General features: G+C 39.3%; 2 protein-coding genes across 5 annotated transcripts in view; one reads left to right on the forward strand and one right to left on the reverse strand.

The window, feature by feature from the left end:
• Positions 1–22: 22 nt before the first annotated feature.
• LOC103515307 lies at positions 23–3,725 on the reverse strand. 4 transcript variants are annotated; one of them, XM_008480246.3, is made up of 4 exons: positions 3,579–3,725; positions 2,066–2,357; positions 1,460–1,561; positions 23–661 (listed from the first exon to the last, which is right to left on the reverse strand). In XM_008480246.3, exons 2-4 carry the CDS (start codon positions 2,333–2,335, stop codon positions 509–511), a joined length of 525 nt encoding a protein of 174 aa, XP_008478468.1. In that variant the 5' UTR covers positions 2,336–2,357; positions 3,579–3,725; the 3' UTR covers positions 23–508. The 4 variants fall into 4 exon arrangements, with proteins under 4 accessions (XP_008478468.1, XP_008478470.1, XP_008478467.1 ...); XM_008480248.3 differs by having other exon boundaries at positions 2,066–2,340; positions 3,579–3,714; XM_008480245.3 differs by lacking the exon at positions 3,579–3,725 and adding an exon at positions 3,061–3,210.
• A 925-nt stretch (positions 3,726–4,650) lies between these two features.
• LOC103515311 overlaps positions 4,651–9,286 on the forward strand; it is a 36,968-nt gene continuing 32,332 nt past the window's right edge. Inside the window, exon 1 of the mRNA XM_008480253.2 lies at positions 4,651–5,075. Coding sequence (XP_008478475.2) covers positions 4,923–5,075 — 153 coding nt within the window. The 5' untranslated portion in view covers positions 4,651–4,922. The remainder of the gene's footprint in view (positions 5,076–9,286) is intronic.

The following is a 9,286-nucleotide window of genomic DNA, read 5'->3' on the forward strand; positions in this document are numbered from 1 at the left end:
CCAACAATGAAGAACAAAGTACTACTTTAAAACCAAGAACAAAATATTTTAATGAGTTTTCACAATTTTCTCATTCTTGACTTTCAAGGCAAAAATCGTAAAAGGTTTTATTTACAAAGGGGTTTCATCCTCAGTGTGGGCAAAGGGGGAGAGTGTAACAATGTCAGTGATGTGTTGTAGCCCACTGGGGGGAGGGGGGAATTTCCTGTCTTGAAAAAAAGAAATCCCCAATCTTGTACCACACAGTTTGAGAAGCTCTGCAGTCGGTGGTGTGGTTACACCTGAACTAAACCATTGGAAATCCAAGATGCCCAACCATTGATGTTCAAGTCGGTTTCTACTCTCATCTCGAATAATTTTTACTTTCTATTATTCATCTACATTTCCTAAGTACTATCTCACCAGACGTTTTCATAGAGAAGATACATCCTTGACCACAAAAAAAGAAAAATCATCTATATTCCTCAAGTACTATCTCGGGTGTTCACATAGAATAAAGGTGAGCTCTTCAATAATCTGGAACAGCATCCGTGAAGCCTCGTTGTTTGTCCACATAGAAGCTTGGAGGGTGGTCGAGGTTGGGCTGTGGATAGTTCTTGTCCCCTGGTAAGACCAGGGGCTTGTTCGTGTACACTTTGATAGCACCGTGTTTTTCCCAAGTCTGAAAGTAACACCAATATGTACTTTAGCAGGAGATCTTATCATAAAGTTTTTATTTTTTAAGAAGTTTGATAGATGGAATTGTAACTGCCAAGGTATTAACATCCCAAAGTCAAAGAGAAGGAAGACAGGATAGGAGGAAGCCAGCCACTCGTTGTTTGTCCACATAGAAGCTTGGAGGGTGGTCGAGGTTGGGCTGTGGATAGTTCTTGTCCCCGGGTAAGACCAGGGGCTTGTTTGTGTACACTTTGATAGCACCGTGTTTTTCCCAAGTCTGAAAGTAACACCAATATGTACTTTAGCAGGAGATCTTATCCTAAAGTTTTCATTTATTAAGAAGTTTGATAGATGGAATTGTAACTGCCAAGGTATTAACATCCCAAAGTCAAAGAGAAGGAAGACAGGATAGGAGGAAGCCAGCTGTTCTGAGAACAAATATTGTCCCATCCAGATAAAATCTGTCCAAGGTGGGAATTGAACCCATGGCCTAGTGCTTAATAGGCAGATGTGCTACCAACCTACCTAGGCTGGCTTAAAGGGCTTTGAAACCAAGCCTTGAGAGAGCTTAGTCTGACTGGGGGACTTTAAACAGGGAGTATACCAGCCTGAATTTCCCTTGCTAAAGAAATAGCAAAGTTTGAGTGCAAAAGCAATCAACTAGTCCGTAAAATGAAAATGAAATAAAAACCCAGATTATTTTAAAAATAGTGAAGAAGTATACGTTTGTCATTTCAACCTACCTACCCTAGTTGGGGCTGATTAAAAGGCTGAAAAAATGCTGAAGAAAAAGAATACTTACGTTCCTGTTGTATTTATAGTAGTAATATGCAGCATACACGGACAATAGCATAAGGGAACCTTTTCCAATCCCATATCGGATGTGTTCAGCCCATTGTGTTCCCTAAAAAAAAAGGTGTTATGAGAACTGGAATGCCATTGATTTATTGAATGATTAAAAATGGGAAATTTGTTGAATTTAAAATCCTATTTGAGCTGTATAAATAAAATAAGGGTACTTGATCAGAAGTTGCTCACATCAATGGAAAATGGCTACCAAAACAAGCTGTCACAAATGAGCAGTGACCATGTTATTATAGGGTTAAGTTAAATGCAAAAAGAAGATTTTGCAATTTGAGCAGTGACCAGTGTTATTATGGGGTTGGATTAAATGTAAAAGAGTTTTATTTTTCATTGTTGTGGCTTTTGAATAATTGAGCAGTGACCATGTTATTATAGGGTTAAGTTAAATGCAAAAAGAAGATTTTGCAATTTGAGCAGTGACCAGTGTTATTATGGGGTTAGATTAAATGTAAAAGAGTTTTATTTTTCATTGTTGTGGCTTCTAAATAATTACCTACCTTCATTTTAATAATAAAAGTCACAATACAGGAAATGATATACTTACAACTCTGGGTTTGAGCCAGGCCTGAAACTTGTCGCCCGGAGCTCGATAGAATCTACGAATGGGGTTGACCAACTCAGTATAAATTTCCGGCACTTCCACAGGTTCATGGGGTGCTAGCTTTTGATCTTTGACAAACTTGGCTCTCCAAGACCGTTCCTGATCGGTCATACCAAACAGACGCTCCCGTTCAAAGGCCATACGTCCTTGTAAGTTCATGGGAATGATGCCACCCGTGTCCGAACGGTAACCTTTGGGACCACCACCACCCATGATGTCTGAGTGAAGATGAAAACTGGAGTTAGAGGAAAACTTAAATTAACAACCTTGTGCATGTTATAAGAGATTTGATAGAGGCAACGGTACATTACATTGAATTGGGGGTGTCTTCTGACGAAATTCCTGTGTGGGGTCCAGTATGTAGGAGTGTTGCAACCCAGAGGCAACTGTAACTGCTACAATCTTATTGTCCCAAAAGCAAAGAAGGTAGGATAGAAGAAAGTAAGCTGTTCCGAGAACAAACCTTGTTGGTTTAGCATAAAATCCGCCCCCGACGGGAATCGTACCAGCGATTTAGGGCTTACAAGGCAGACGCGCTACCCTCAAAGATAACTAGACTGGCCCTATGAGAGAAAAGTTGTTTGTACCAATGACATTGGTGGTAACACGAACACAGTTTCAACTTGAAACTTAATAGCAAAATCTCAGAACTAGAAGGCAGGATAGAAGAAAGTAAGCTGTTCCGAGAACAAACCTTGTTGGTTTAGCATAAAATCCGCCCCCGACGGGAATCGTACCAGAGATTTAGGGCTTACAAGGCAGACGCGCTACCCTCAAAGATAACTAGACTGGCCCTATCAGAGAAAAGTTGTACCAATGACATTGGTGGTAACACAAACACAGTTTCAACTTGAATCTTGAAAGCAAAATCTCAGAACTCAACTACCCAGCACCAGGGTTTTTTGTAACCAGAAAGAATCCTTATTCTACGGACTTACCTGTCTAATAAGACCAAAGTTCAGCTGAAATCCGAAATTAGTCCAATTTTTTCTTCTTTTTATCTTATCAATATCAGATTTTGTAAAATTCTCGTAAAATTTCAAAATGAGAAATTTTGAAAAATTTACATATAAACATAACCTCGAATCCGCAAAACTATTTTTATAATCAGCTGATTCTGAACTGATTAGAACAAACCGCTGAGAGACAGCCGGTAAAAAAACGCAAATAGGCAGGATAGAAGAAAGTAAGCTGTTCCGAGAACAAACCTTGTTGGTTTAGCATAAAATCCGCCCCCGACGGGAATCGTACCAGCGACTTAGGGCTTACAAGGCAGACGCGCTACCCTCAAAGATAACTAGACTGGCCCTATCAGAGAAAAGTTGTTTGTACCAATGACATTGGTGGTAACACGAACACAGTTTTAACTTGAATCTTGAAAGCAAAATCTCAGAACCCAACTACCCAGCACCAGGGTTTTTTGTAACCAAAAAGAATCCTTATTCTACGGACTTACCTGTCTAATAAGACCAAAGTTCAGCTGAAATCCGAAATTAGTCCAATTTTTTCTTCTTTTTATCTTATCAATATTAGATTTTGTAAAATTTCAAAAGTTCAAATTTTGAGAAATTTACATATAAACATAACCTCAAATCCGCAAAACTATTTTTATAATCAGCTGATTCTGATTTCTGAACTGATTAGAACAAACCGTTGAGACACAGTCGGGAAAAAAAACGCAAATCCGGTTTTGTTTTTAAGCCCGGTCCAAATGGTTTTCGACGTTCTGACAAGCTGAGGGGCTGTTGTTCTTTCTTTTCTTTTTTCAATATGCAGTAAGTTCTAGTAAGGTATTACCTCATCCCTTTTGGTGTTATCGAAAAACTTTGGAACTGCATGGTTTTGATTTAATTTGTTCAAGCCAAAATAAATTCAAATTCCTCAACCATTTGCTAAAGCCTTCGTCTAAGAAAAGTTAACAAATTTTTCCATGGGCATCCTACTTTTCGAGGAATCTTTTTATTTCTTAGGTCAACTTTTCTCGAGGATCCATTTTATTGTTGAAAATTAGAAGCCCGGAGCCCGGTCCAAATGGTTTTCGACGTTCTGACAAGCTGAGGGGCTGTTGTTCTTTCTTTTATTTTTTTTTTCAATATGCAGTAACTTCTAGTAAAGATATTACCTCATCCTTTTTGGTGTTATCGAAAAACTTGGAACTGCATGGTTTTGATTTAATTTGTTCAAGCCAAAATAAATTCAAATTCCTCAACCATTTGCTAAAGCTTTCGTCTAAGAAAAGTTAACAAATTTTTCCATTGGCATCCTACTTTTCGAGGCATCTTTTTATTTCTTTGGTCAACTTTTCTCGAGGATCCATTTTATTGTTGAAAATTAAATCGAATTTTTCAATGTAAAAATTGAATTGAACTTTTCAATAAATTGAATGTAATTGAATTTTTCAATGTAAAAACGTGTTATCGAAAAACTTTGGAACTGCATGGTTTTGATTTAATTTGTTCAAGCCAAAATAAATTCAAATTCCTCAACCATTTGCTAAAGTCTTCGTCTAAGAAAAGTTAACAAATTTTTCCATGGGCATCCTACTTTTCGAGAAATCTTTTTATTTCTTTGGTCAACTTTTCTCGAGGATCCATTTTACCTACTGTTGAAAATTAAATCGAATTTTTCAATGTAAATATTGAATTGAGCTTTTCAATAAATTGAATGTAATTGAATTTTTCAATGTAAAAACTGAATTGAACTTTTCAATATATTGAATGTAATTGAATTTTTCAATGTAATCATATTGAATTTTTCAACGTAAAAAAAAAATCAATTTTTCGCGAAAACCCCTTCTATCATGCCACCCAAAAAGTCACGCACAAAAGATTTGGAAGTTGCTGGTGACTCCGATTTTCCTCTTGGCGAAGAAGAGGGGACATCCGAGGGAACTAAATCCGACAGCCGCCAAAGCGGCTTCAAGTTCCGCGAGGTACAAGTCGTCGATGACGAGGTAAGTAGTCCTGTTCCAAAAAGGGACAATTTTTTTTAACGGTGCCAAAACTGGACACGTTGGAACTTTGACATTAACATAAGTAACTAATCAGTAATTAATGTCAACTTTTCCAGAAATACCATATAGGTAAACCACTCATTCCCTTTTCGTAGATTCGTATACCCTTAAGCCTTAACCCATCCTTTAGGGCTGTCCACTCTGTCCAGCCCCTACACTTAAGCCTCAGATTGGACTTTTTGTGTATGGGGTTAAGCAGTACTCATTCCCTTTGAATTTAGCTTTTTTAACATAAGTAACTAATCAGTAATTAATGTCAACTTTTCCAGAAATACCATATAAACCACTCATTCCCTTTTCGTAGATTCGTATACCCTTAACCCATCCTTTAGGGCTGTCCAGCCCCTACACCTAAGCCTCAGATTGGACTTTTTGTGTATGGGGTTAAGCAGTACTCATTCCCTTTGAATTTAGCTTTTTTTTTTCAAGACCAAAACCATAATCGACTGCTTGTTTCAAAAGATATTACAGCTAAGAGTTTTTCGTGTTTTCTGATCAGAAGTTGCTCACATCAATGGAAAATGGCTACCAAAACAAGCTGTCACAAATGAGCAGTGACCATGTTATTATAGGGTTAAGTTGAATGCAAAAAGAAGATTTCACAATTTGAGCTGTGACCAGTGTTAATATGGGGTTAGATTAAATGTAAAAGAGTTTTATTTTTCATTGTTGTGGCTTCTGAATGATTACCTTAATTTTAATAATAAAAGTCACAATACAGGAAATGATATACTTACAACTCTGGGTTTGTCGATGATTAAATAAAACAATCTTACCTATAACATTTACATATAATACGTATAAATGAGAAATGATAAAACAAGGTTAAGAATCTGACGTTTATGGTGCTTATAATTTTTAAAAATTTCAACAAAAAATCACCACTACATAATCACTTCTTTCTTTTCCTTCTTCACCGCTTCTTCCCCTTTTTGGGCGGTGTTGTCGGACCACCCGGCAGTTTTCTCAGCGCCTTGGCCGCCCGTTCTCGCTCGTGAAGGGGTGCTATGTGCTCGTTGTAAAATTGGTCGACCGCCTCGAACTTGAGGAGGCGGCGAACTTTGTCTGCGTTCAACTCGCAGAGGAGAACGAGGAGTTCGAAATATTCGAGGAAAGAAAGTGCGATGCCAAGAGTGACGACGGTACCGTGGCTGGTCAGCTTTGGACACACCTGGGAGAGAGGAAGCAAGGAACTTTAATTAGAGAGCCGTATACAGGATTTCGTCGAGGGGAGGGGGGGGAGTCCAAACAGTGATGTACCGGAAGCCGGGAGGTAAGGGTGGATGCACCAGATTTTCGCAGCCTGGCCTACAGTAAAGGAGACAAATCGATACGACCGGTGGCCCTGGGGTAGAATACAGTTTCATTAAAGAAGGAGAACCGAGAACAGTCCCAAAACTTGAGTGTTTTAGGATAAATCCCAACACTCTTGCCGTTCTATGTCAGATAGTTTTCTAATGGAATCTATTCAAATTTCCCACCCAAAATTCAAAACTTCGGGTTTCCGGTGATAGCAAACTTTTTCGTTGTTCCCATTAGGTATACGGGTAACTACGTGACGTAATTTGAAAAGTTACAGCAGTCCCTTGTATGAATAAATACTTAGCCTACAGAATTCAGTTTTGTCTTATAAGACGATAAGGTGCAATAGTCCTACAACCTACACACATACTGGACCCGCACACAAGAATTTCGTCAGAAAAGACCCCCCATGCCAATGTGATGTTGATGTAATACAAGACGATGGGGGTAAGTTTAGCCTGTTAGTTTTTAAGTTCGAACTAACCTGAGCTACAGCATTTAGAATTTCATGCAATTCCAGCTTGAACAGACTTTTGGAAATTTCCACTGGAAGATTCTCACTACCATATATCCCTTTAACATCATCATGTTTCCTGTGGCCATCTTCGTTCTTACCGGACGGCACTACGCTTTTCTTCACTCCGCATCTGACACCTTTGAAGTTACGGTAGGACCCGTAGGTGATCGTGCTTTGACCACTCATATTTTTACCGCGTGACTCAGGCGTCGCTTTTCTCTCCATTTCACTACCTCCGCGAATTCCGTACATTTCACTGTACGCACTTTTACCGTACGCACCATCCGTGACGTTTGTGGCGCTCAACTTTTCGTTCAGTGTGCTCATATTACTCAAACATGTGTCAATACTTGAAAGACTTTCGCCGTCAGGCCGATCAACATACGGTCCGGTTTGCGGTGGGCAAAGGGTGTTATCCACGGTGGCGAGATTTCCCGCCGTTTCGTTATAGGTGTTTTCATCGCACAGACAACTTTTATCCTTGTACCCAAATCGACATTCGTCCAGCTGGTCAATGAGTTGCCAACATTCGCTGGTTGTGAAGGAGTCGTCGTGGGCCTGAAGCTTGTTTGACTTCAGCAATCTCATGAGGTACCGAACGGAAAGAGGGTTACCTTGAAAAGAGTAAGATTCGTTCCACTAAGCTCTCTGAGCCACAAAAATTTGTAAAATATAGGTACTTAAACACGTCTACTTTCTCTGTAGCGTATCTATAATATCTCTGGTAGTGGTAGCGCGGTCAAACTTTTTTGACTTGGTGGGGGGGAGCGCTGCCGCGCTCCTTAATAAAAATCAATATAATATTTTACAGTGTACGATGTCTAAAAAGATTTGTCCTTTACTCACCCAAGTGTCTGAAATGAGCATACACCCCAGGCACCATGCGTCGATACCGGTCGCTCCTCAACACCACCCCTTCCTCTCCCTGTCGCTTCAGTGTCTCACTCATCAGCCGATACAGACAGCCGGCCAAGTGCGTCGGCCAAATAGTCTTCTGGGTCGCTCTCTGGCCGCTGAACACCAACCAGGACAGTTCAATCAAACAGTGGACAAACTGGTAGAAGCTGAGGAGGAAGAGAAAGAAGGATAACGGATAGTAGAATGAAGAAGAGGAGGCGAGAAGAGAGGGAGGTTATATTTTACGATGGAAGGAAGAGGAAACGATTGGTCCTGTGATAGAAAGAAGAGAGGGAGGAAGAGAAGAGGTCAGCGTGGTGGACTTCGGTTTTGGATAGGGGGTTCGGATTGGTAGGAGGTAGGAGGTTCGACTAGAACTTCCTTCTATTCGATATGACCACGCATCCACTCACTGATAATACCGCTAAGAATAGACTCGTCAAGAAGGTAACAACATCACACCACTGTCTATACATTCCCAAGTAATAAAAAAGTAGAAAGCGGCCTAGCAAAACTAGCTGTTTTACATTCGTAATTAACATAATGCGGCCTTTGGCCGCTGGCAATGCCAGCTGCACTGTTTATGTTTCCAAAGCATTTTCTTCATGTGGCAGAGATTTGTTGATCTTTTCCTTTGAAAAAGAAAATCTAGAGAGGAGACGAAGACCAAGACTCGAAAGAAACCAGATTGACACTCATGGAGGAGGTTCTGTTACTCGGGCTCAAAGATAAAGAGGTATGTACGCTTTGTAAAAATCATGGTCCTATGTGGCATTTTTATCATTGTGATAACAGCTATTGTTATCATATTTTGTGTTGACTTCACTTGTGTTCACTCTGTTTATGTTTCCAAAGCATTTTCTTCATGTGGCAGAGATTTGTTGATCTTTTCCTTTGAAAAAGAAAATCTAGAGATGAAAAACCAAGAGAAAGGGAATATTTGCGCATTTATTTTTACTCCTGAAATTAAAAATTACGGTAATTATTCAGAAGCTATGACAATGGAAAAGAAAGCTCGTTTTTGTGTTCACCCTAATCCTATAATAATACTGGTCCCTGCTCAAATTGTGAAAGTTTGTTTTTGTGTTTAACATAACCCTATAGGTAATAACACTAGTCACTGTTCATTTGGGACAGCTCCTTTTTGGAGCAATTTTCCATTGAAGTGACTTTGGTACTTGTGCAGAAGTCACATCTCTCAAATTGTGAAAGTTTGTTTTTGTGTTTAACATAACCCTATAGGTAATAACACTAGTCACTGTTCATTTGGGACAGCTCCTTTTTGAAGCAATTTTCCATTGAAGTGACTTTGGTACTTTTATTTTTACTCCTGAAATTAAAAATTACGGTAATTATTCAGAAGCTATGACAATGGAAAAGAAAGCTCGTTTTTGTGTTCACCCTAATCCTATAATAATACTGGTCCCTGCTCAAA

The sequence above is a fragment of the Diaphorina citri genome, unplaced genomic scaffold, assembly GCF_000475195.1.
Source record: "Diaphorina citri unplaced genomic scaffold, Diaci psyllid genome assembly version 1.1 scaffold1317, whole genome shotgun sequence".
NCBI classification, from domain to species: domain Eukaryota; kingdom Metazoa; phylum Arthropoda; class Insecta; order Hemiptera; family Psyllidae; genus Diaphorina; species Diaphorina citri.